Consider the following 27,120-nt stretch of genomic DNA (forward strand, 5'->3'; position numbering starts at 1 on the left):
CCCGAAAAAAAAAAAAAAAAGAAAGAAAAGAAACTCAAACTCAAGGTCACAACTGGTAAGTGGCATATTCAGAACTGGAAGCCTGCTCTCTGTGCGTCTAGTTGGGAGCTCTTTCTGGTTCACCGTCTTCCTCCATTAATGTTCTCACTTCACACACATTTCTTTCCAGGTATTTATCAGTGTGTAAGGAAAAGTGATCAAGGTACAGTCAAAGGCAGCATTCAGGTGGTGATGGGGTGACATAAAGTTGGTATCTGAGAGTGGCTAGTGGTGTGTGTGATTGTGAGGGTGGGCAAGGGGCTCACATATCTCACCCACAGTGTCAGTGGCCATGAGCTCATAGGTCAGGAGCTTCTGGGCCTCCAGGTTGTAGGTCCCAGCCAGATTCATGGCAATCAGGATGCTGGGGTTTGGGTAGGCTGATGAGATCACTGAGTTCTCCATGAGTGCTTGTAGGCCATCAACCCAAGGCTGTTGTTCTGAGGGGACAGCTGAGAAGAGAAAAACTACTTATCAAACCTCTTTCCCTTATTCTCTCTCCTCAGAAACATGATTCCCATGTTTTTTTTTTAAATAGAAGATTTGATTAGCTTTGGCAACTTAAATAATTGAAGAGAAATGCAGAAAACATTGATTTTTTTAAATGTAATTTAGTCCTTAGATTTTCTTAAAAACTCACATTTGGGGTTGTAAAAGTTATTTTTCATTTACTATGTTTAAGTGATATGGCTCATGGACATTTCACATGACTTCTGGTAACTTCTTAAAATTACTGTTTGCCTTGCATCTATGTTCACCCCACTCTTCCATGAAGAATATTAAAGATTTGGGACAGTATGTGTCCTCAGTCATTACCAAAACCTCCCACTACCTCCCTGGTAGTGGTACCAGGTCTCAATGGCCACTAAGTGTCTGTCTTGTACCAGCAAGCATCATTCCTGCAATAGTACTTCAGCTCATCTTAATAAAAAATGCATCAACTTGGCTCACAAGTTCTTTGAGTCAGGAATGATGAACAGCACACACTTGCACCCTGACTCACCCACTTTGGAACTCTTACAGTGATTGCTATTCCAATCACTTTCTCATCAGCAGACTTTTATCTGAGGTCTTTGCCTCTTCGCAGGGTAACTGCTTCCCTGGCCATCTCAGAATAAACAGCATACTCACAGCACAAGCTTCGGGTCTGGGTACTAGTCCCAGCCATAGCCCAGAGAAGGTTTAGGAGGTAGAGGGCAAGCCAAGCCATTTCACTCTCCTGTCCTGCCACGTTTCCCTGTCCACAGATACCAGTGTTTGCAAGTGGAGTGTTATTCTACCTTCTTTTATATACGCTTATCTTTGTAAAACACTCTGCTCCTGACCCAGCCACTCCTAACTACTTATGCTGACTTTTCCTGATATAACCAATTTCCATGGCTTATCTATGTTTACCCACTGTATAGACCCTCCATGGTGTCTGAAGGTGACTTCTAGGCAGTACAGTGATACAGAGAATTGGGGCTAGGTGTAACAAAGACAGTGACAAGAAAGTAGCCTTTACCAAGTTTCTAGGTCATTACATTAGAAAGTTTGGCTAATGTGTGAGTATAAAACAAGACTTCTATTCCTTACTGCATCAGTCGAATAACCTACTGAATGTTTATCTGCAGCCACTTTGTTGAGGTTTGGTTGATCTATGGACATGAGCTCATTTATGGTCCAAGGCCCCTTTTTTGGTTCTCAGGTGGGGATCTTCCAGGTGAAGTTTGGCTTTATGCAATTAATCAAGTTAACCTGGACCTGGTTCTGGCCCAGATTCTTTGAAGATTTTTAAACAAGACCTCTGTTTCATAAAAAAAAAAAATTAAATTTATCTTTCTTTACCTGGGGATGACAACAGTCTCCAACACCCAAGCCCTTCAGACAAGTAATTAGATAATAAGGCATCAGTTAACTAGATTAAGTATATATATATATATATATTAAGTATATATATATATGTATATATATATATATTAGAAATGTACCCATTTTATAAATCAAAGAAAACTCCTCTATAATACAGAACTGGAACTAGTATTTTGAAATTATGAAGGAAGGGGCTGATTCTTTTCTGCATTTTAAGTAGCTGCTTTTTGGGGGGAATTGTCCAGTGGCTCTCATCTTAAAATAAAATTCAAAGTCTTTATGACTTACAAGGCTCTATAAGATGTGGCTTCTGGGTTTCCTTTAAGTCCTTACCTCCAGGATCCTACCCAGGACGCTCTTCTAGATATCCTTGTGGTGGCTTCTCACTTCCTTCATCTTTTTGTCCAAGGGAAGCTTTTAGAGAGGCCTTCCAGACCATCCCCTATTAACCTCACCCCCACCAGCGTCACCACACCCTTCCCTGCTGTAACTTATGGCTGTCACACTGTGTACAGTTGTCTACTGTCTTCCTCCCCATTAGAATAACTACTTCAAGGAGGTAGGGGTTTGTTTGTTTTTCTCACTCCTCAATCCCCAGCACTTGTGACTTGAATGAGTGAATTAGTGAACTAATGTAAGACATGGGTTCTAAAGCACTACTTTCTCAGGGAATGTTGGTGGTTTTGTGAGGTGAGAACACAGGGTACATATTGGGGTGTGCTAGACAATGTCTAACGTGAGCCGGTGTCTCCACTTCCTGCTATTCCTGCCCTTGTACAATTCCCTTCTGCAGAGTATGGGATAGTGTGCCAGTTCTAACATTTTTTTTTGGATTTGTCTTCTCAAATTACTATCTTCAGTGTATAGTCTAGACCTGACAATTGCTCTCTGTACTAGCAGCACCACGAGGGCCTGGAAGGTCTTACACCTTTCTCCTGTCTCTACTGTTGCTTTCAAGGTAAGTCACAGTAGCAAGAGGATAGAATCCACTGCAGTCTAATAATGGGGACATGTGTCCCACTTGCTCCAAGGAATCTCCAAGTTTTCTCCATTATGAACACCATAGCTACCAACTCCTGAAAAGAGGACAGGGGAGAGTTGAACTGAGAGTTGAGAATCAGTATCAGAAAGTGGTATGTAGGAGTAGGGTTCAGCCTCTATGAAGCAGGGTCGCAGGTGGAAGAGAGGAAGATTATCATGAAGAAAGTATGAGGAGTAATTTAAAATATTTTGATTCTACCTGAGGATATCTTTCTTCTGGGAGTTACTTGAAATGGGCTATTTGTGTGATATGTGAAGCACTTTCCACCCTTTGACATCTTTTTTTTAAAAAAGTTTTATTTGTTCTTATTAGTTATATATGACAGTAGACTGAAGCCTTTTGACATCTTAAAGGTACTTCTGGCTCCTGACTGTATCTGTATGCAACTCAGGTACTTGGTATACAGTACAATTCAGTTCATGCTGCCTAGACACCTTTCACCCCCTTTTTAAAATGTTTTTTTTTTTTTAATTTGGTGGAAATGGACATCAGAGGTGATTTTTTTTCCTCCCCTTCCTCTCTCCTGCTATTCTCTTTCCACTACTGATCAGATGTGATTTTTTTGCATGCATATTTAACATGAATACTAGGGTGAATTTATGGGGAACTAAATGGAAAATAAATGTGGGGGAAGAACAAATGGAACCAAGGGAGACAAACAGAGGAGGTGATAGTATTGTTCCTCAAACTATGGACTGATTTCTCCTGTATGTTTCCTTTTCCACACAAGTTTTTCTCTCTACTCACTGCCTGTATGAAGTCAATGACACTTGGGTTCCTCCCTTGCTTTCTTCAGAGAGATGTCTCCTTGTGAGCTTTTCATTGATCTCATGGTTGCTGCTGCAACTTTAGATCCTAGAATTTTTTAAATAATTTTTTTAGTTGTTGATGGACCTTTATTTTATTCATTTATTTATATGTTGTACTGAGAATCAAACCTAGTGCCTCATACGTGTGAGGCAAATGTTCTACCATTGAGCCACAACCCCAGCCCTAGATGTAGACTTTAATTTTCCCCAATTGCCGAAGATCCTCCAGATAGTTGGGGAAGCTTGAGCAGAACCCAGCTTATTGGACATGTGGTCTAATCTATTCTTCTTTAGGTGATCATCCCTGTAATAACTTATAAAATCCTTTTGAAAATTAACTGATTAGAACATGCTCTTCTTGTACAGACATTGATCTTTTATTGAATTGGAGGGGGGAGTGTTGGGCTAATTTCTTCATAGAATTCCACTCCAAAAGGTACATTCATAAGAGGAAAGTCTGGGCTTATCAGTATTTGCTCCAACGAATCTCCAAGTTTTCTCCATTATGAACAACATAGCTACCAACTCCTGAAAAGAGGAAGAAAGAGAGGTCAAAATATTTGACCACTGAATCCATTGGATGCCATCTTGCCCAACACTTTGGCCCATTTCCAACAAAAGCTTATGCCCTCCCATCTGAGAACTTTGGGCATTTATACTCCGTGGATCTTCTTGGTACATCTCTTCTTACCTTGGCTCAATGATTTGCCTCCGCTCAGAAGTTCCCAGTAGGTTCTCTTATTGTTGCTGGCATACAGACCCTGGACAGAAGTAATGTAGGGGCCCCATTCGCTCTGCTCCATTGTGAAACTGTGGGGACAGTGAATGAGTTATAAGAATTTAGAATTTTCAAAGGAGACCCTTTAATGTTTTTAAGTATAACTTGGAGATGTAACCCAAAATACAGATTTCCTGGCCCTATACTCAGATTATTTGATTCTTAGGTCTGGGCTGGGGACCGGGAAGCTGCAGGTTTTATCAAAAGTCCAGGGATTCTGATGCAGGCACTTCACACTCTGTCAAAGTGACAATGTGATGCCCATGGCTCTGTCTTCCCCCACTGCCATTATACACACTTTGCAATTAACTTCTTCAACCTTCCACCCTGGAATAGTACCTGTTGAAGATACTGGAGAAGTAGAAGAAAGTGTTAACCTCATGTTAACCTCAAGGCACTGCAAATTAGTGGGTTTTCTTTTAGAAAAGACAATCAGGAAGGAAGGATTGATATTTCATGTGATGTGTATTACAAAATGACAAGGTTGTTATCTATTTCACATTCCTTAGTCATATTTCATTATCTGCTTGGAAGCTCTTGAAATCAGTCTTTTAAATATATTTATTATATATGTATATATATATATATTACACATATATATACACACACACAATTATTCAGATTTTCTCTACAGTACATGTTGCTAGACACAATAAATAACTTTCAACTAGATTTAAGGAGTCAAATAAATCATACTTTTCAGGGGCACAAATATCTTAAATTTGCTATTTGACCTCTCTAGGCCAGGGAACCTTAATTTAGGGGTCCATACATCTCCTGAAAGGGGGAAATGGAGAGACTTAAGTGCATTTGTGAAATTACCAATTGAAATGTCAATTTTTTTGGTGTTAATTTTTCTGAGATGAGCTTTCATTACATTCATCTGATTTTCAAAGGAGTCATTGATTCAAAAGTAGTTAAGAACCACTCTTCTAGACACAGATGTCTGATATAAAAGGTTCTATTTATTCAAGTTTTGCTGAAAAAAGAAAGAATCCTGGGATTCATTCATTCATTAAGTGAACATTAACTTAATACATATTATGTGCTTTGAGGTGAAATAATCTTCCTAGCATATAATAGGTATTTTTAAACCCTGCTGTGAGGTATACATGGATAACAAAAGTACCAGTACAGAAGTGTCTTAAATACACTTTATATTCAGGTGCAGATATATTCTTAATCAGTCTTTCAAAATTACAGTAAATACATTAGCATTAGGTTATGGTCAGACATACCGAAATGCCGTCGAATTCTGTTTTTGAGCTTCTTTCATCACATCTAGGAAGACTGAACCATTTGGCACGGTGATATTGATAGGATATGTTTCATTGATTACCACAGAGTAATGGACGAGGATGGATGAGGATGAGTTAGAAGGTGTGTTAGATTCAGGTGCATCATTGGAAATGTTGAATTTATCTGACAGAGACAGAAAAGCAGAGATAGATATGCAGAAGAATAAATATGGTGTCAGAGTTTGCATACCATTCTACCCCTGTCTAAGGATTCCTTTCCTTTATACAGAGATGAATTTGCTACAAGGAGCAAATGTCATCAAGGGGAAGATCTCTCATGTGACTAAACAGAAATGAAAACAGAGACTACCCAGCCTGTGAATGCTGGCATTGGGCTCAGCTCCCAGCTGTTTAAACAATTCAGTTGGCTTAATGCCCGTTTTCCCCAGACAGTCCTGATTTTTTCCCCCTTTGGTACAGAATCCAGCAATGCTTATCTTTCCTCTTTTTATTTCTTAATATTTGCTAAGAACATATTAAGTGCCAGCCATTGCAATAATCATTTTACATGAATTAGCTCAATCAGTTCTCACAAAACCTGTGTGAGGTAGTGTTACCATTTTCTACATTAGAAATTACTTTAGCTTAGAGGTTAAACATTTGCCCAATGCCCCTAAATCCGTAAGTGGCTGTACCAGGAATGAAGGGAGATAGAAGAAAATGACTCCTTTCTACCTTATTTCAAAATAATCTGTTTGAATAAATAATTCATACTACATTTGTCTAAGAATACTGCCATATTCTTTCCAACCATGTATTTTTTCACAGAGGAATAATGGAAATTATTGTGTGAATAATGAAAAGTCAGAAATATAATATTCACCTTCTATACTTCGTTTAGAATGGGAATGATGCTTTGTCTAGGATGGGAATTTCTGTATCTACAATCAGAAAACATCTCTTTGAAGACAGACATCACTTATCTATGTTTCAATCAAGAATAAGGTCTGCCACCCTGAGAACAAGTCCTCAGGTGGTTGTAATTCCTGATGATGTAATGAGAACTGAATTCTGTCTAGAAACTTCTATGGCTTAGAGGCTTATCCTCTCACTTTCAGTCCCTAAAGACTCCTGCCTCTCACATCCTTTGGGTGTTAGGCTGAAAGGCAAAAGAGTTTACCCTTCCTTCAGTGCTTATACCTAAATCAGAGACACAAGGAAAGTTTGTAACATTCAAGTAGGTCTTTCCCATTAGGGGAGGTAAGATCTGGGCCGCAGCAGTTGGATTATTGAACATTCCCCGAGAAATTTCCTTGAATGTTGTATTCAGAGTTTGTTGGCAATTCCATTCACTTTCTTCATAATACTTTGATGACACAAAGAGGGCCTAGTGAGAAAGAAAGAGAGTCAGAGACACTTCAAATAGGGTGGAAGGTGGCACCTAACTAATTCAGTAAGAATTTACTGAACATTGACAACATAGGAAGCACCTTTAAGTTATCTTTCCCACTATATGGAAGGTTATAGACTAGTTTGAGTGCAGGGGAATTGTGTAATGCAAGGTACAATGATTCCATTGAAAATAGACTTTCTCTGCCATATTTACTCCTGTATTTTAGCTCTAGAATAATACCTATCATAAAGATGCACTCAATAAACATAATCAACAAACTATTGTAAAAGGTGCCCTAAATGAATGCCCTAAGAGAAGTGCCTAGTGACATTGTCTTTCAAAAATGGAGAGGGTTTCACATATATGTAGTGAGTCTGAGGAAAACTTCATTGGAGGAGGTGGTATTGGAGGTGAGCCTTGGCAGCTTGGCAGTATGAGGCATGTTGGAAGGAGGAAAGAGGAGGGGACTCTGAGCTGAGGGAGCAGCATGAGCAAAGGCCTAAGGTAGGAATGGGGAGCACATGGCCTTGAAATGATGAGAGTGTTTGCATTTTGACCAGTCCCCAAGGGATGCTTCTGAAAGTCCTCTCACCCGACGTCAGCCTGGCAAATAACTATTCATCCTAATGACTCTGCGTTTTTTCCCTTCAAACCTTCTTTTTTTTCTATTCTTGTATCTACCACTTAGAGTTCAGTAAGTCAATGAAAGAATGTAGAAAAAGTGCCAGACCTTGAGGAATGTGTGCATGACAGTATAGGTACTGAGTGAGTTTTGAGAACAACTGTTGAGGTCCATCCCCATCCATAACACTTTCTGGCTTTATAAAATTTGGCAAGTTTACTGACACTCTGACTTATGCTCCTGTTTAGGATAATCCTTTCCTCATGATGTTATGTGCATTAATTTATTTAATAGGACACAACAAATACTGACACTATTTACTACTACTATCACTACTAATGCAGCAGTAACATAATTTGGAAGAAAGATGAACACACAAAACAACAGTATGTGGTAAAGTGTGAAATTACATGTGATATAACAAGATAGGTTGTAGCAAAATTTCTAATTTCATAAAGAAATTGTAGTTAGGAAAAGCTTCATAAAAGCATTGGATATGAAAAGGTAAAGATTGAAGGTGAAAAGAATATATTTCAGATGGTGTTGGGAAATCATGTAAGAAAAATAGTGTAGGAAACATACTCCTCTTCCTCCTCCTCCTCCTCCTCCTACTAGTACTATACACACACATCAGATACAGCACTAATCTCTAGATTATATAAAGAAACTCAAAAAACTTAACACCAAAAAAATAAATAATCCAATCAATAAATGGGCCAAGGACCTGAACAGACACTTCTCAGAAGAGGATATACGATCAATCAAAAAATATATGAAAAAATGTTTATCATCACTAGCAATTAGAGAAATGCAAATCAAAACTACTCTTAAGATTTCATCTCACTCCAGTCAGAATGGCAGCTATTTTGCATACAAACAACAGTAAGTGTTGGCAAGGATGTGGGGAAAAAGATACACTCATACACTGCTGTTGGGGCTGCAATTTGGTGCAGCCAATATGGAAAGCAGTATGGAGATTTCTTGGAAAATTGGGAATGGAACCACCATTTGACCCAGCTGTTCCTCTCCTCAGTCTATACCCAAAGGACTTAAAAACAGCATACTACAGGGACACAGCCGCATCATGTTTATAGCAGCTTAATTCACAATAGCTAAATTGTGGAACCAACCTAGATGCCCTTCAATAGATGAATGGATAAAAAAATGTGGCATATATACACAATGGAATATTACTCAGCAGTTAAAGAGAATAAAATCATGGTATTTGTAGGTAAATGGATGGAGTTAGAGAAGATAATGCTAAGTGAAGTTAACCAATCTCAAAAAACCAAATGCCAAATGTTTTCTCTGATATAAGGAGGCTGATTCATAGTCAGGTAGGGAGGGGGAGTGTGGGAGGAATAAATGGACTCTGGTAGGGCAGAGGGGTGGGAGGGCAAGGGAGGAGGTATGGGGTTAACAATGATGGTGGAATATGATGGATATTATTATCCAAAGTACATGTTTGAAGACACAAATTGGTGTGAATATACTTTGTATATAACCAGAGATATGAAAATTTGTGCTCTATATGTGTAATAAGAATTGTAATGCATCCCACTGTCATATAAATAAAAAAGTAATAAAAAAGAAATAATAATAATAGTAATAATAATATCATCATCATCATCTTAGGGGTCAACAATAAGGGATCAAGGTATTGTTCTCTGTGACTCCCTTTTCTGTCTCCTATTTTTACCCTCTGACTTACCTGCATAGCTATTCCTGTACTAAATGTGTTTCCAATGAGACCATTTTCTTTTTTCTCAGACAGAATTTTTTTTACCAGGAACCTTATACACTTATCAATTTTTGTTAAATTCTTTTCTGCTTTGATCTGCTCATTTGTTAGACTCCTGTTCACACATGTCAGAGCCAGGACAGCCATTGCACCAGTATCTGTCAGGGAACAAAACATTGGTAATGGGTTGACCAACCATTCTTTGTCTTAGACTAAGGGATTTCTGGGGAGATAGGACTTAGAGTCAGTTAAATGGACAAATTTGGAAAAACCAGAATGTTTGGTCATTCGGATTGATGACAGCAGAGAAGGATTTTAAGATATGGCTGATCATCTTTCTAGGACTATGCACTCAAATTTATTTCAAGATTTCTTCCCTATGTTGAGTTGTCATGTGCACATATATAACATAATATGTTATAGCCATAAAACCATATATGGATTTGTAAGTCCATATTCATGAACAGTTTTCCATTTTTGTTTTATTTTACTGGTGCATCATAACTATACAAAATCTTGGGATTTGTTGTGATATATTCATACATGCACATAACATAATTTGATCAATTTCATTGCCCAGTACCTCCCTTATCCCTCCACTCTTCCCTCTGCCTGATCTCTATACTCTACTGATCTCCCGTCTATTTTCAGCCATTGCACCAATATCTGTCAGGGAACAAAACGTTGGTGATAGGTTGACCAACCATTCCAGTTTGTCTTGGACGGAGGGATTTCCAGGAATGCAGGATTTTATTGCCCAGAACCTCCCCATTTCCTCCGTTCTTCCCCTTCCCATCCTTATCTCTACTCTACTGATCTCCCTTTCATTTTTATGAAATCCTCTGCCTGCTTTTTCCTTTCTAGCTTTCACTTTTAGATCTTGATTGCTCTCATCTTTTTAAATCTTTCTTCAACTTTTCAACCACATTGGTAAGGGAATTGAGAAAATCCAGGATAATAAAACAAAAGAAATATCTTTGTGTGTTCCTAATCAGTCCATTACACTGAATAAAAATGGCAGTTAACAGAATTGTTCCCCAGTAAATCCCCTCAAGGGACAGGATGAGGCAAAAGACGGGAAGAAGGAAGGATAAGGACTCTTTCTTTGATGCTTGATTGCTCCTTGGTATGGCACCTTCTCTCTCTTACAAGAAAAGGAATATGGGAAGTCTCACATTCTGTCCAGAAATACTGACTGGTGTTTTGCTTTGACCTTTTAGATGAAAATGAGCCCATGTATCTGGATCCATAGGAGCTGAGCACCAATACTAGTTATCTAGAGGAGACTTCTTTTGGATGATTAAACTGACAAAGTGGGAAATTGGTTCTTCTCCTTTACTTGATCAAAATATTGGACTTTTCCCTAGGAGAGGTTGTGTTGTTCAAGTCAACCAACATGTCCACATTGTCTCAGTAAATTAGAGAAAGAGGCAGTGTTAAATTAAATGACTTGCCTTGAATTTTATTTCTTAAACTCTATGCTTTCTAAAATATTTTGTATATATATTCTCATGTTCCATCCTTATTTTACAGATTGTAATATTAAGCCGCACTAGGAGCCAGGTCTTTTTATGGTACCACACATCTGGAAAGAGGCTTAACTGCCAACCATTATCCATGATTTTCCCCAAAGAATATTCTCTTCTGAGGGTAAAGAAGATAGGAAAAAAATATGATTAATGTTGGTACAAAACCCCAAAGGGCAAGAACTACTGGTGATTGTATCCTTGGAGCCAAGGGAATTGGGTTAAGTGACACTCACCTACTGAGAACTGACCACCCAAATAATAGTTTTTTGTATAATTGAATAATTCAGCAACTTCGGTGGTTGAGTAGTTCCCCTTGAAGAGACACAAAGTCAAAACGTCCAGGCTGATCTGGTAGAAGTTGGTCAGTGGATTGCCATCGTGTGCTTCTGGCAGAAAGAAAAGGATAAATATTTACTCATGGTACTGGGTAAATATACTCCTTTCAACATTCTCCTACTTTCTTTATTGTCATTCTGTATATTTAAAGAGAGGTAAGTAAGAGAAGGTAGAGATCACCCATAGGATGAGCAAATCCAAGAAATGTAAAGACTTTTAAAGGCCACCAAATCTGACTTAACTCCTTTCATTTTAAATCTGAGGAGAGCCAACAGTGAAGAGATTAAAGGACTATCCAGATATTCAGCTGGTTACAGAGTTACGACTAGAACATAGATTTCCTACCTCCAAGCCTCTTGCACTTGTAACAGTAAGCTGAGAGGCTTGGGTTGGAGGCACTTCAAAGAAGGTGGGATTGGAGGAAGTTGGTAAATAATAGGATATATATTAGGTGGGAGTTTAAAAAAAATAATGCATTTCACTAGTAGCCGTGACTGTCAACCCTTTTTTCCCAGTGATAAAGTACTCTGGCCACTTTTAGCTCTTATATTAATTTTGGATGCTTTGTTACTTAAAACTCAGTGTCCTGTGTTGTTCAGCTGTTTCTGGTGTTACTCATTATTTGTCTAAAAGCCAAGCTCCTGGAGGACTAAAGAATTGTGTGTGTGTGTGTGTGTGTGTGTGTGTGTGTGAAGGAGACCTTGACATAGGTATGGCAGTGCTCAGTTGAACACAATTTGGAAAGAAAAAAATGCAGGTTGCACAGTTAAAGAGGGAAGAGGGGGAAGTGACCTGCAGGGATGCCACAGGATGAATGGGATGAAGAGGGAGGAGGACACAATGGAGGGACATTATTCAGTTCTGAATCAGTAGAGGAGAAGTCAAAGTTGTTGAGGGTTTCTGAACATTTGATTCTTACTCATATTTTCAATTTCGTCTTGGAATTTCTTTTCTAGATGACTGAGCAGATATTCATTATATGTAAAGTTTTCACCAGTGGTATGACATGCTTCCAAAGCCAGTATAATCACAGCAAGCTGTCCCGAGCTTAAATTTAGATCTGAAAAGAAAAGTGTTCAAGTTTAACGAGACACATGCTTGTGATTTTTTTTGCTTCCTGTCTTCCTTGTGGCTTATACTGCTTATAACTTCTTTTTCTCCATTCTACTGTACACTAAAATTTTTATTGTTCTCTTTTTTTAATCCCCAAAGCAGAGCCTTCTAAGGCTCTGCTGTATCAGTGCAAGCTAGGTCTTAGTCTTTTTCATGAAATAATGGGATCTTTTTGAAATCATGCAATATTTACAAAAGATGAAAAAAAGATAAGAAAAGTAGATAAATACTAAAACCTTTGGATTTTCTATCTTCATATTGCCATCTTTCTAGGACAGTAATAATTGATTTTTATGTTCTGTCTTAATAGAGTAGCAAAACTTTCAGACTTCTATTATAATAATATGAAGAGGAAAGAGTAGCTTCATTTCCCCCTTATATCAACTCAAAACCTGAGGCTCAGTATTAATGTGACTAGCTCAAGGATAATCCTGGACTTGAACCCACTTCAAATTTTTATTGTTCCACAGATGCTGCTCTACTGTGAGCTTTTTTGTTTGTGGTTCATATCCTTATGTGTAAACTCATCTAGTTTACAACACCATATTAAGAGTCTATATATTTTGCTTTCCTTTGTGGTTCTGAAGGATCCAAAGAAGCATGACCTAGCTCTAGAGTGAGTGGATTTGATGCTGCTAGGCACTGTCACTTCAGGTTTTATACAGCTGGGACTGATGCATCAGAGGTACTTTGGACACGTAATTTTTAGAATTTGTTGGAGATAATCTCTTTAGATAGGTAGATCGTTTCTTAAATATTTCATAGAATATAACACTCACCTTTCCCTTCCATAGTTCTTTCGACTTGTTGTTTTAGGGTTTTGTCCTGAATTCCAACAAGGCTGAGGGACAACAGGACATTTGCAGATTGGGTTTTGCTTGTGTATTCTGAATTGATCATTGTATTCAACAGATGGTTCAGATAAGAGTAGTTTTCTTTATTGACCTCTGTAGTACAGAAAGGAAGAAATAATGTGGCAATACTATTATGAGGTGGATCAGGATGGCTTCATTTCCCCCTTACATTAACTAAAAATGGAGGTTCCTTATTGACATAACTGGACCAAGTCTTGATGGGGACTTGAACCCAATCCAAATTTCTATTGCTCCGTCGTTGATTCTCTAACATCAACTTTCTCAGCTGTGGTCCACAACCCTCTTTGGTTCTGAACTTAGCAAACTTATGTAACAGTATTAATGCTCATAAAACATTAAGACTAGAAACAAGGGTTATATTAAAATATTTACTAATAGTTATGGCCCAGACCAAAGTCAACCCAGTAGTTACTAGCTGTTGGTGAAATAATACAGAGGTGGGTCTGGAGCCCTCCTCCACTTCATTACTTCTGTGACAAGTAGCATTGTAGTATTTCAGTATTTTAACAGCTTGTGAATCCGGTACTGGCATATCAGTCCTGCCTGGGATATCTAGTATCATTCCCTGGAGAAATGTCCTTAAAGAAATTTTCATAATTGGAAGGTTAACTGAAACTAGAATACATGTCTTCTGACTCCTATCTATTGCTCTTTCTATTTTTTCTATCTGGTTTCTTCTCTTTCTTCTAACTTTATTGGGTTAATCCTGAGAACATTCATTCTAAGGCAAAAATTCTATTACATTGATGATTGACCCCCAAGTTGCATTATCTGATTGCCCAACTGGCCAGGCATCAAGATCATTACTTAGCAGCACACTCCCTTTGGAATGTCCTCTAGTTTTAGCCTACAATATCCCCAAATTACAGTGGAGAACATGAAAGGAAGTTCATTTTATTGTGGAGGTAAAAGAGAATCCAGAGGCCCCAAAGATCTGGAGGAAAATAAGTAGAGTTAATTGCCACCTAAAACATAAGACATTTTGTTTACAATATTGAGAAATATCCCCAAATTCTTCCCATCTCCATATAGTCTCATGGGTTGGTAAGACAGTGAGAAGAAAACTAGTCCTGTGTTCAGCACCTTTTGATGGTCTCTTTGCTCCTTAATTTATGACCATGGGTAAGTTATGTAACTTTCCTGACCCTTGGTTTCTTCATTTAAAAATTGTGGATATTAACACATGGTAAAATGCTCCATATGTTCCTATTTACAGTGCAACTGGAGTTCCTATTGTCATACTTAGAGACAGGAGATGTGATTTCTCTTGCACATTTTGTTCACTGTAATAAACACTCAAGAAGATCTGAATGGAGTGATTGTAGGAAGGTCACAGTTTGTTGCAGGCATAATAGGACAATTGTGAATCATATTTCTGAGGTTTGTGGAAGCATCCAGTTCAGCAGATTTTCTGGCATTAAAGCAGACTTTTTAGTTCCTGTTCAACAACTCTAATCAACTTCCTTGACCACTAAAGACAAATTTAATTATTCTTTGCAATGAATTGAACTTCAAAGCCTCCCTGGAAGTCTCCTATTCTCTGGATCCGGTAGGGAAACTGACAGTACAGGAAGAAAAATGTGAGTTGGAAGATTCTGTGTTTTAGCCTTGGCTTGAATACAAGTCTGTCTCCTATGGTGTTGATCTCCTCTTGCTGGCTAGAGTACCAGGAGTATGTAGCTGCAGATGGCACAATCTAGTCATCCTTGGATTTGTTTAAAGCTAAATTCTAGAATACAGAGTCACAAAAGAGAAATCATACACCTGAGGTCTACTCCAGACTTCAAGAGATCAAGTGTTTCAACAATTGTCCTTCATTATCCTCCACTTAAGGGGTCAAACTAGACCCATGCCTGGATTTCCTTTCTCCCACTTTACTTTTTTTTAATAGAACTTTGCAGTCTCCGGAGCTAATACTCAGAGATGATGAGGTTCTAACCTATGTCCTATAGAAAGAATGGAAGGATGGAAGATATGCAGCTTGAAATATCTAAACATAAACAATGACAAGAGAGAAGACTCATTGTTTGAAAGAGCTTATCATCATTATTTTTTTCCTGTGAGTTACAAAGGGTTAAACCAAAGCCATGGGTTGAACTGCAGAAATAGATTGCACTTCAAAATCAGAAGATCACTTTCTATGATCCTGAAAAGTTTCTGAGATCATGAATTTTCCATCACTGGAAATGAACAAAGTAGAGAGTTACTTGGTAGGGGTATTGTGGTAGAGAGGATTGGAGCTTAGGAAGAACAGGCAGTTTAATACAGAATCTATGATCCCTCTTGTGGAATTTTTCTCATCATTTTTTAATTACCCTTTCCATTCCGCATGGAGTCGAAACACACATAGACCTGATATAGGGTCTTTTCTTAGTTAATTCTACATAGAGTGCTCTGATAATAGCTTTCAGAAGACTATCACACTGGAATAATTTTAGCTGAAATTGTACTTACCACAGATCTTGCATAGTTGGCTTGGAATAAGAGAAAACAGTAGGAGCCCCACTAAGGGCAGCTGGTATGAATGCCTCATCTCTCCAGCAGAGTACTGGAAAACTGAGGGCTTGGCTGGATGATGGGCAGAGGGCAATGAGAGCTCCTTCTCCAGTTGTCTCAGCCCCTCTCACTCAAGCAAATATTGAGCAATGTCAGGAGGTGTGGTCAAGTGTATTTGTCAAGTAATGTGACAAATCAGGAAGAAGACTGGAAAGGTATGGTCAGGGAGAATGAGGAAATATTTTTTTTTGTTTCCTGTTCGACACCTTCAGGATTCACATTTATTACTTGTTTTCAGCCTGATGGACATAAATCAGTCCTTTACATTCGACTTAGTTTTCATTATCATCGTTTCCACTCTACTTTGGTTTTGTTTGATTTATTTTTCCTGAGAAATCAGATTTGATGGGACAAGGGCATATAACATAAAAAAAGAAAGTAGAAATTGTAAGTCAAAAATTGGAGCAGGCAAGATTAGGGAAGCAGGGTTATGAGGCAGTCTTTGGTATGGTGGTTTTTAAGCTAAGATTTTCTCTTAGGGTTCATGATGTCCAGAGAGTTTCTTTGCCCAAGAGAAAAACCAGAGAGATATACATCAAATATCAATTTCAGCCTGCCAAAAAATTGCTACATATTATATGCTATATGTGAGTTGTGTTGCCTATTGTAGTTCTTTTAAGCACTATTAGAAAATATTGTCAATCTACTTCCTCATGACTTGTGACATATCATTGGCATTGTATCTCTGTGTTTTAGTCAGCCTTTGTGTTGCAGGGACCAAAAGGCCTGACAAGAACAACATAGAGGATAAAAAGTTTATTTTGGCTCACAGTTTCAGAGGTTCAGTTGGTGGTCAGCTGAGCCTGAAGCTCTGGACCCAAAGTATAATCGTCAATTTGAATTGTCAACTTGATTGGATTAAGAGATGCCTAGGATTATAGGTGTGTTAATGGAGGTGTGTCCAGGAATGATTGGCATGTGGGATAGCCACCTGAAATTGAGACCCTCCCTAAGCATGGGCAGCACTGACCAATAGGATGATGGTTTGGGTGGAATAAAAGTTGGAAGAACAAGGAAGCAGCAGCAGATGCAAGCTTAATTCTTCTTGAATGGGTTCTTGGTTGCTGCTGCAATTGTCTGAGGATATTGGACTCTCCCTTCTTCACTCTTGCAAAGCAGGCTCTGCCAGTGATTCTCCAGAAGCCTTTGGTCTGGGACTAGAGTAGCACTGTTGATCCCTCTTGTTCTGGGGCTTCAGCCTCTTGGATTGTGCAGCTACTGGTTCTCCCAGCTCTCTTCAGTGTGAAGATGGCCATTGTAGACCATCCAGCTTCTGGTCATGTAAGCCAACCTATTTAGTCCCCCTTTTATAATTATACTTCCTGTTGATTCTTTTCCTCTAGAGAACCCTAACACAAGGTAAGGCAGAAAATCATGGAGGAAGGACGTGATGGAGGAAAGCAGGTGAGGGCATGAAGGCTAGGAAGCTGGGAGAAGTGCTTTGCAAAGTTATATCCCCAGTGACCTAATTCTTCCAGCTATACCCCACCTGCAAGTAATCACCCAGTTAATCCATATCAGTGGATTAGCCCACTGATTATGTTATAGTTCTCACAATCGAACCATTTCAACCCTGAACATTCCTGCATTGTCACACATGAGCTCTTGGGGGACAGCTCATATCCAGCTGTAACACTCTGATGGTTAACTTTCTGTGTCAACTTGACTGGCCATGGGGAGCCTGGATGAAACATTATTTCTGATGTGCCTGTGAGTGTATAGCCATATAAGATTAGAAGGGACTTCTCACTTCTCCTGGGAAGTCCTTGGATTGATTTATACCATTGGATTCTCGGGTTCTCAGGACTTCAGACTGAGATTGAATTATACCACTTGCTTTCCTGGGTCTGCAGCTTACAGACAGCAGACTGTGGTACTTCTCAGTCTCCCTAATTGTATGAATCAGTTCCTCATTCATTCATTCTGTCCCTCTGTCTCTGTCTCTTTCCCCTACTGTTTCTGTGGAGAACACTGACAATACAATTTCTTTGTATAGCACATGGTCCAATCCATAGAAGACATTCAGGAGACACACATTGAATGTAAGGTTTCCCATGGAAGCTGGGGAATATTAAGACAAGGCAAATATGCAAAGATTCAAGGCCTAGGTTTCTTAAAAGTGACACTGTTGACATTTGGGGCCAAATAATTCCTTGTTGTGTAAGGTTTTCCTGTGCCTTGAATGTTATTTATCGGTATCTTTGGCAGGTAAAAACTATCCCTCATCCCAATAGTCATGACAAAAGATACCTCCATGGTTCCTGGGAATTTGCCCTCTGCTCTCCCTGCCCCAAGATGGGAACTATTCTTCAGGTTTCTAAGAAGTTTAGGTTTTGTGTGGGGATAATCTCATACTTACCTTTAATATATAGTTTGACCTCCACCATGCATAGGATCAATGTATTGTCCCTTTCTTACTAGCTCACCTAAATTTATCAGTATAGACTGATTTCTACAAAGTGTGGGACAAATGGCATCATCCTTTTTTTTAATTGTCTCATCTAAATTTATCAATATACTTTGGCCCTTACCACATTTAGGGCCAATGATATTGCCCTCCCCTTTTTTTTACTAACTCTTATTCCACTCATGTCCTCAATTCTGACTATATTTAGATAACTTTCCAAGATTCACTACAAACACTTCCTTCCATTACCCTCAGTTCCTTGGTCTCTCTGATTATCTAATGGTGTCAGTGGAGGCACATGTAGTGCAGACCCATGTAAAAATTATAAATTAATTGAAAAAACTGTTAAACAAGATAAGTTTTGCCCTCCTATTTTGACAACCAACTTTCATGATGAGCCGGAAAGGCGGATTTTAATTTAGAATTCCAGAGTTCTACTCTGGGACATTGTGGTAAGAACCAGCAATGGTCACCACTCAAATCCCTTCCCTTGTCCATGGATGTGGCTAAATCCATTCTCTCTAATCCCACTCTCACTTGCATTGTATGGGGCCTGCCCGTGCAGGTGTGTCCAAGTTGCATCCGTATTTCCAGTAGACAGTTGTCCCTGGGCTGCCCCTGGGCCCAGGGCTACACACACCTGGGAGGACAGACTCAGTGGGGCTCAGGCAGGCCTTGTGTGTAAGCTCAGGGCTATTTGGGCAGTGAATTCTGGGGGATTGAGATCTTGGTGGCATGTTCCTGTGGCCCAGCACACTTCTTTCCCCCAGAAAAGGGCACAGTGGAGAAGGCCACAGTGAAGCTGTATAAAGTGTGAGTTCCTGAGCAGAGCTCCTTCCTTCCCAGACCTGAGGGTGATAGAACACGGCATGCAGCAAACTGATTTGTCTCATCTTTTTCTCTTTTTCCCCCTGGTATAATGTATAAGTGTGTAGAGGAAGTGAAAGTAGGAGGGAAGTATGAAATGGTGCGTTGGGTGAAGGGATTTCTGGAAACTGGGTCAACATCATGAGAGTTGGACTGGTTTCTGTTTTTTTTTTTTCTTTTTAAAAAGTCATTCCAGATCCTTAAAAACTATGATTATTAGAAAAGAGAGCAAAAATGTTTTGCTAAGTTTGTGTCATTTAAGGAGAAATGTATGATAGGAAATAGGATTTGGTCTTATTTTACCTTCTTTAAACCATCAGAGATGCCATTTAATGAGTGATCCCTAGACACATCATATTTCTTATTTAAAATCACAAACTTTAAATAAATGGAGACTGAGTGAGTTAGCATCTGCATATCAGAAAACATTCAGCTTTTGTTTTTTTGGGGATTGGCTTATTTCCCTTAGCATAATATTCTCTACCTCTACCCATTTACTGGCAAATGCCATAATTTCATTATTTTTTAAGGCTGAGTAATATTCCATCATATATTCATTTATCTGTTGAAGGCCACCTAGTTTGGTTCCATAGTTTAGTTATTGTGAATTGAACTTCTAGAAATATTGATGTGGCTGCATCACTGTAATATGCTGATTTTTAAGTCCTTTCAGTATAAACCGAGAAGTGGATTAGCTGGGTCAAATGGTGGTTCCATTCCAGGTTTTCTGAGGAATCTCCATACCACTTTCCATACTGGTTGCACCAATTTGCATTCCCATCAGCTATGTGTAAGTGTTACAGTATTTATAGTCCACCAACAATGTATGAGTGTACCTTTTCCCCACATCCTCGCCAACACTTATTGTTGTCTATAGTCTTGATAATTGCCATTCTGATGGGGGGTGAGATGAAATCTTAAGAGTAATTTTGTTTGCATTTCTCTAATTGCTAAAGATTTTGAACATTTTTTCATATAGTTTTTGATAGATTGTATGTCTTCTTCTGTGAAGTGTCTGTTCAGTTCCTCTAAGCCCATTTATTGATTGGGTTATTTGATTTTTTAGTGTTAAGTTTTTTGAGTTCTTTATATATCCTGGAGATTAATGCTCTATCCGAGGTGAATGTGGTAAAGATTTTCTTCCATTTTGTAGGCTCTCTCTTCATGTTATTGATTGATTACTTTGCTGAGAAGGAGCTTTTTAGTTTGAATCCATCACATTTATTGATTCTTTTTTTTTTTTTGAGAGAGAGAGAGAGAGAGAGAGAGAGAGAGAGAGAGAGAGAAATTTTTTTAATATTTATTTTTTAGTTTTCGGCAGATACAACATCTTTGTGTGTGGTGCTGAGGATCGAACCCGGGCTGCAGGCATGCCAGGCAAGCGCGCTACCTCTTGAGCCACATCCCCAGCCCACATTTATTGATTCTTAATTGTACTTCTTGTGCTTTAGAAGTCATGTTAACGAAGTCAGGACCTAAGCTGACATGATGAAGATTTGGGCCTACTTTTCTTCTATTAGGCTCAGGGTCTCTGTTCTAGTGCCTAACTCTTTGATCCACTTTGAGTTGATTTTTCGTGCAGGGTGAGAGATAGAGGTTTATTTTCATTTTGTTACATATGGATTTCATTTTTCTAGTATCATTTGTTGAAGAGGCTACCTTTTCTCCAATGTATGTTTTTGGCATGTTTGTCTAGTATGAGATAACTATATTTATGTGGGTTTGTCTCTGTGTCTTCTATTTTATACCCTTGGTCTACATTTCTATTTCGGTGCTAATATCATGCCTTTTTTGTTACTGTTGCTCTGTAGTATAGTTTAAGGTCTGGTATTGTGATGCCTCCTGCTTCACTCTTCTTGCTAAGGACTGCTTTGGTTATTCTGGGTCTCTTATTTTTCCAAATGAATTTCATGATTGCTTTTTCTAGTTCTATGAAGAATGTTATTGGGGTTTTAATAGGAATTGCACTAAATTTGAATAGTAGTATGTCCATTTTAACAATATTAATTCTGCCTATCCAAGAGCATGGGAGATCTTTCTGTCTTCTAAGGTCTTCTTTAATTTCTTTCTTAGTGTTCTGTAGTTTCCCTTGTAAAGGGCTTTCACATCTTTTGTTAGATTCCCAAGTATTTTATTTTGGGGGGGCTATTGAGAATGGGGTAGTTTTCCTAATTTCTCTTGCAGTGGATTCATCACTTATGTATAGGAATGCATTTGATTTATGGGTATTGATTTTATGTCCTGCTACTTTGCTGGATTCCTTTATTAGTTCTAGAAGTTTCCTGGTGGAATTTTTTTGGATATTCTAAATATAGAATCATGTCTTTGGCAAATAGTGATAGTTTGAGTTCTTCTTTTCCTATTCATATCCCTTTAATTTTTTTTCATTTGTCTGATTGCTGTGTCTAGAGTTTTAAGGACTATGTTGAATAGAAGTGGTGAAAGAGGGCATGCCTGTTTTGTTCCAGTTTTTAGAGGGAATGCTTTCAATGTTTCTCCATTAAGAATGATATTGGCCTTGGGCTTAGCATAGATAGCTTTTCTAGTGTTGAGATACGTTTCTTTATCCCTAGTTTTACTAGTGTTTTGAACATGGAGAGGTGCTGTATTTTGTCAAATGCTTTTTCTGCATCTATTAAGATAATCATATGATTCTTGTCTTTAAGTCTATTTATGTGATGCATTATATTATTGATTTCTGTATGTTGAACCATCCTTGCATCCCTGGGATGAACCCCACTTGAACGTGCTGCACTTTTTAAAAAAATGTATATACGTTGGAATACAAACTTTATTTGGATGAAATAAAATTTAATTACAGATAAAGTGATTAATAACCATAAGTTTGTGTTTGGTATAGTTATATATTAACAAACTGGAAAAACCAGGATAAACCTGCTGTTTTTTAAGTAAAATATCAACATATCAGATAAAAAGAAGGTAAAAGTAATAGTAGAGCAAGTGAAAAGAAAACCTACATTTATGTTGAGTTTCACAGTCAGGAAGTTTTATAGACAAGGTAATTAATTGGCTATGTAAATATAATAATAAACATTTATTGGGCATCTACTTTGTTGCACTATCTTTTTAATATTTTTTATTTGATTTGCCAGAATTTTATTGAGAATATTTGTATCTATGTTAATTAGGGATATTGGTTCTGAAGTTTTCTTCCCTTGATGTGTCTCTGTCTGGTTTTGGTATCCAGGTGACTAGCCTCATAGAATGAGTTTGGAAGTGTTCCCTCCTTTTGCATTTCATGGTATAATTTTAGAAGTATTGATGTCAGTTCTTCGTTGAAGGTCTTGTAGAACTCAGCTGAGAATCTCTTTTTGAAAATTTACTCTAATTTGTTATACATGACAGTGGAATGTATTTCAATTCATAGTACACATATAGAGCACGTTTTTTCATGTCTCTGGTTGTTCACAAAGTAGAGTCACACCATTCATGTCTTCATAGGTGTACTTAGGGTAATGATGTCCATCTCTTTCTACCCCCCTACCCCCTCCCTCCCCCTCCTTCCCTTTCTCATCCCTTTTCCCTATCTAAAGTTCCTCCCTTTCTCCCATGCTCCCCCTCCCATCTCCATAAAGGATCAGCATCCTCATATCAGAGAAAACATTTGGAATTTGTTTTTTTAGGATTGGCTTACTTCACTTAGCATAGTATCTTCCAACTCCACCCATTTATCTGCAAATGCCATGATTTTATTCTCTTTTAATGCTGAGTAATATTCCATTGTGTATATATACCACAGTTTCTTTATCCATTTATCTACTGAAGGGCATCTAGCTTGGTTTCATAATTTAGATATTGTGAATTGTGCTGCTATAAACATTGATATGGCTGTATCACTGTAGTATGCTGTTTTTAAGTCCTTAGGATATAAAACAAGGAGTGGTATAGCAGGGTCAAATGGTGGTTCCATTCCCAGTTTTCCAAGGAATCTCCATACTGCTTTTCATATTGGTTGTACCAATTTGCAGTCCTACCAGCTATGTGTGAGTGTGCCTTTTCCCCCACATCCTCACCAACATTTATTGTTTGTATTCTTAATAGCTGCCATTCTGACTGGAGTGAGATGAAATCTTAGTTTTGATGTGTGTTTCTCTAATAACTAGAGATGTTGAACATTTTTTTAATATATTTGTTGATTGACTGTATATCGTCTTCTTAGAAGTGTCTGTTCAGTTAGGTAGCCCATTTACTGATTGGGTTGTTTGTTTTATTGCTGTCAAGTTTTTTGAGTTCTTTATGTACACTAGAGATTAGTGCTCTAGCTGATGTGTGTGTGGTAAAAATTTTGCTCCCATTCTGTAGGCTCTCTATGCACCTCTTCTTTTGCTGAGAAGAAGTTTTTCAGTTAATGGTCAACAAATATATGAAAAAATGTTCATCATCCCTAGAAATCAGGGAAATACAAATCAAAACTACCCTGAGATTTCATCTCATTTCAATTAGAATGACAGTCTTCAAGAAGAAAAATAATATTAAACCCTGGTGAGGATGTGGGGCAAAGGTACTCACGCATACATTGTCAGTGGGCTGCAAAGTACAACCACTCTGGATATCATTATGGAGTTTCCTGAAAAGACTAGGCATGGAACCACCACATGACCAGCTCTCCCACTCCTCAGTATTTATCCAAAAGGACTAAAATCAATATACTACAGTAATACAGGCACATCAATGTTTATTGCAGCACAATTCACAATAGCTAAGTTATGGAACCAGACTAGGGATCTTTCAACATGCAAATGGATGAAGAAAATGTGGTATATTACACAATGACATTTAACTCAGCCATGAAGAATGAAGTTATGCCAATTGTGGGTAAATTGATAAAAGTGGATAGCATCATGCTAAATGAACTAAATCAGACTCAAAATAAAGGACTAAATATTTTCTCTCATATGTGGAAACAGAGAGCAAGAGAGATAGAAAAGAATAAACAAAGAAAAGGAGGGAATCTCACAAAAATAAATGAAAGGGAAACCAATAGAGGAAGGGAATTGGGGTCAAGAGGGAGGGAGGAGGGAAGAGCATGTGAAAATACTGGGGAATGAAATCTCCCAACTGTGCTATGTCCATGAATGAACAGTGAATCTGCATATATGTAATTATAATACACTAATTAAAAATAACCATAATGGAAGGGAGATAAGTAGAGTAGAGCAAGCAGATCTGGGGAGAGAGGAAGGGAGAGAAGAATAGGTACTGGGGGATGAGATTGATCAAATTATGTCATGTGCATGTATAATGATGGTATAACCCATCTCACTATTATATATGACTGTAATGCACCATTTAATTCATATAAATATATCAATATCACGTTCAAAAAACTGCTGTGTAACATGACGTACTTTAACCTAAAAAGATCTTTTGTCCCCGTGGGTTTATTCAGCCCTCCATTGTAACATGCAAAGGAACTGCTGGAAAAATTCCTGTGAGGTGTGTTGAATTCCAATGAGTCTAACTGACCAGCTGGTTTGCAGTTCACCTTCTAAGGAAAACAAGTAAAACATTTGGAAAATGGAGCTCAGCTTCCTCTGACATCTGCAATAATGTGGGTTTGTACAGTCCCTCTGCAGATCCATGTCATTTGATCAGTGTCTGGTTTGGTGTCAAATGACTCCAGCTAAGCCTGAAAATTTACAAAATGTTTGCCACCCCTATGCTTAAGTGATGCAAGAGTGTGAAAGTTCAGGTTTGTTGCTTGAATCAGAGACGAAGTTGGAGGCAGGGTTTAATGCGGGAGCTCTTTTGGAGGTCCTGCGGAGGCTAGGACTGTGCCTTCAGTAGGTAGCTTTCATGCTGGTTGCCTTTCCTTTCCATGGCCTGCCTACTCATTCCCTTAATGGGAACACTTCCATAACAAGTCATCTGCCTATAAATCCCCTTATCAAGTTCTGCGCTGGGAACCCCAACTAAGACACGGAAAAATGGGTTAACTAGGGCTGAGAAGTTGATGTGTTCATGATCAGGGAGCTAAGAAATGGCAAGTCAGAACTTGAGCCCGACTTCTCACATTGTTTCTGCTCTGCAGATCAGGAGATGCTTGGAGAAATCGAACAGAATTCCTCAAGTGCAATCCTGTGCCTCACCTGATATTAAGGAGCCCTACTAGGGAGAATCTGGGCGCACATCATTAGAAAACACCAGGGTGCACATGGAGGTCTTCTCATCTCTGCCAGTGTTTTCTGCCGGAAGAGCCTGAGAGGGGGGCTGGAGAATTTAATTTTTGAACTCTCAGCTCCCACAATGCACAGCACAAGGGCACCTGAGGAACTGAGATAACAGGTCAGCCACACTTCTGAGCTTCCTGTGCCAAGACAGGCACTGCTTTCTGTAATAGCAATGGGGACCAGCAAGGATTTATGTATTAATTAGGATTGACATTGGTTACAGTCTGCTTATTCATCCTTTGTCCTCTTTTATATCTAGCATTCATCTGCAAGGAATGAATTCCTGCTACTTTTAATAGGACATATTTCTTCCTGCCATTTTTTCTCATCCCTTAAAAAAAAAAAAAAAACTAATTTAGGAATGTAATCCAGGGAATGGTAACTTCAGAAAATGGTGTACTAATATATAGTTTCTTTTCCTTTTCCCGTCTTTCCTGACTTTCTTCCTTTTTCTTTCTTGTACTAGAGTTTGAACCCAAGGATGCTTTAGCAATGAGTTATATTCCCAGTCCTTTTTTATATTTAATTTTTTTAAATTTTGATACAGGGTCTTACTGAATTGCTGAGGGTTTTGATAAGTTGCTGAGGCTGGCCTTCAACTTTCAATCCTCCAACCTTAGCCTCTTGAGTTGCTGAGATTACAGGCATGTACCACCATGCCCAGCTTTAATGTATAGTTTTCATTTAAGTTATGGAGATATGGAAAGAGTTTTGTATGAGGGGTAAAAGTGATTACAACTTGTATATTTATTTTCTCTCTTTTTTTTAATCTAGCATTCACTTGGAATGAATTAATTTCATACAAGATTATTTCTTATTATTTCCACCATCTTTAAAAGGTCAGAAGCTCACCAACTCCAGAATGGGAACCAGGGAATGGTAAGACAGTGGTGGCTCTAATCAGTGTCTCAGAGTCATTGTCATTCCTAGGAGGACCTGAAATATTGAAGAGGGAAAAAGCATTTCCATTGATTTTTGTCCCTCGTTGGTCCCATTGTGGGAAGCTATTCTTATACTGTTCATATTCACATGTCTGCTAGTTTTGTAAGAGGGGACTATTAAAAATCACAACTTTTATAGGTGAGTACAGTTTAGGTAGGTAACATAAATAAGTAAAGAGGGGGTAGTCCTAAGGAGTTTTGGATTTATTTTTTAGAAATGTCTTCTCAGAGTTGATTTCTGTGCTTAATTAACTAAGCATTCACTTTGAAAGGTGGGATTCTACCAAAGTTACTTCCAGAGCAGGTTAGGATGATTCTTCAGGTCTAAGTCCCCTTGGACTTGCCCTTTGGGATGGATAAAGGCCTTCATTATGCTGTAGCTGCTTATTTCAGTGCCCAGAGGGAGGTGGATACATGCTGAGCTTTCTGAAGGACTCATCTTACATCTGAAATAATAATTTCAAATGTACAAAGAACTCTGTGTGTTAAGACAAAGTTAGTGTTACCCCTAAACTCACCCTCCAAGGCCCCTGTAAGTTGGCTCATCTGTGTGTGACATCCTCTCAGGAACTTTAAAGGTTCCCAGGAAGACTCAGGTGCATGGACATTGAAAAGATGTGTTTAATTGCATGGGTCAACATGCACTTTTTACTACCAGAGTTGTCATAAAAATGTTACTTTCTGGAGGCTAAGTGATGGTGGTATGACAGTTCCCACTCGGCGTGCTACAGGGGGGATAATTGCTACACCTTAGTACAGCCACAGCATAAAATCCTGTGAGACATCCCAAAC

The 27,120-nt window shown here is 38.5% G+C and overlaps 2 protein-coding genes and 2 long non-coding RNA genes across 5 annotated transcripts in view; 1 reads left to right on the forward strand and 3 right to left on the reverse strand.

Annotated features, from left to right (window-relative positions):
- The window catches only part of Cblif (cobalamin binding intrinsic factor), a 13,315-nt gene extending 11,373 nt beyond the window's left edge, over nucleotides 1-1,942 (reverse strand). The window contains exons 1-2 of the mRNA XM_015478008.2: nucleotides 1,171-1,942; nucleotides 315-491 (exon numbers count right to left, since the gene is read on the reverse strand). Of these exons, the coding sequence (XP_015333494.1) occupies nucleotides 315-491; nucleotides 1,171-1,249 (256 nt within the window). The 5' untranslated portion in view covers nucleotides 1,250-1,942. The remainder of the gene's footprint in view (nucleotides 1-314; nucleotides 492-1,170) is intronic.
- LOC125612121 overlaps nucleotides 1-27,120 on the forward strand; it is a 53,550-nt gene that overhangs the window by 17,546 nt on the left and 8,884 nt on the right. The window contains exons 3-4 of one of the 2 annotated variants that reach the window (XR_007342441.1): nucleotides 25,249-25,502; nucleotides 26,162-26,266. This is a non-coding gene — a long non-coding RNA (uncharacterized LOC125612121). Of the gene's footprint in view, nucleotides 1-10,733; nucleotides 11,270-25,248; nucleotides 25,503-26,161; nucleotides 26,267-27,120 lie in introns of those variants that run through there. The other variant, XR_007342442.1, reaches the window with a different exon arrangement.
- Tcn1 (transcobalamin 1) lies at nucleotides 4,097-16,601 on the reverse strand. The gene is made up of 9 exons (XM_015478009.2): nucleotides 15,821-16,601; nucleotides 13,271-13,438; nucleotides 12,298-12,438; nucleotides 11,276-11,428; nucleotides 9,484-9,671; nucleotides 6,958-7,144; nucleotides 5,758-5,941; nucleotides 4,433-4,551; nucleotides 4,097-4,269 (listed from the first exon to the last, which is right to left on the reverse strand). The coding sequence occupies exons 1-9, from the start codon at nucleotides 15,897-15,899 to the stop codon at nucleotides 4,208-4,210; spliced, it is 1,281 nt and encodes a 426-aa protein (XP_015333495.1). The 5' UTR covers nucleotides 15,900-16,601; the 3' UTR covers nucleotides 4,097-4,207.
- LOC125612123 lies at nucleotides 19,748-20,052 on the reverse strand. The gene is made up of 2 exons (XR_007342444.1): nucleotides 20,018-20,052; nucleotides 19,748-19,980 (listed from the first exon to the last, which is right to left on the reverse strand). It is a non-coding gene; the product is annotated as an uncharacterized LOC125612123 (long non-coding RNA).

This window comes from Marmota marmota, unplaced genomic scaffold (assembly GCF_001458135.2).
Source record: "Marmota marmota marmota unplaced genomic scaffold, marMar, whole genome shotgun sequence".
Lineage (NCBI taxonomy): Eukaryota > Metazoa > Chordata > Mammalia > Rodentia > Sciuridae > Marmota > Marmota marmota.

Coding starts and splice junctions, on each gene's coding strand:
- Tcn1 (XM_015478009.2), bottom strand. CDS start 15,899: ATGAGGCATTCATACCAGCTGCCCTTAGTGGGGCTCCTACTGTTTTCT. Junction 9,672..11,275: donor GGGTGGTCAGTTCTCAGTAG/GTGAGTGTCACT, acceptor GTTCCCTGACAG/ATACTGGTGCAATGGCTGTC. Junction 4,552..5,757: donor CAGAATTCGACGGCATTTCG/GTATGTCTGACC, acceptor CTGTCCCCACAG/TTTCACAATGGAGCAGAGCG.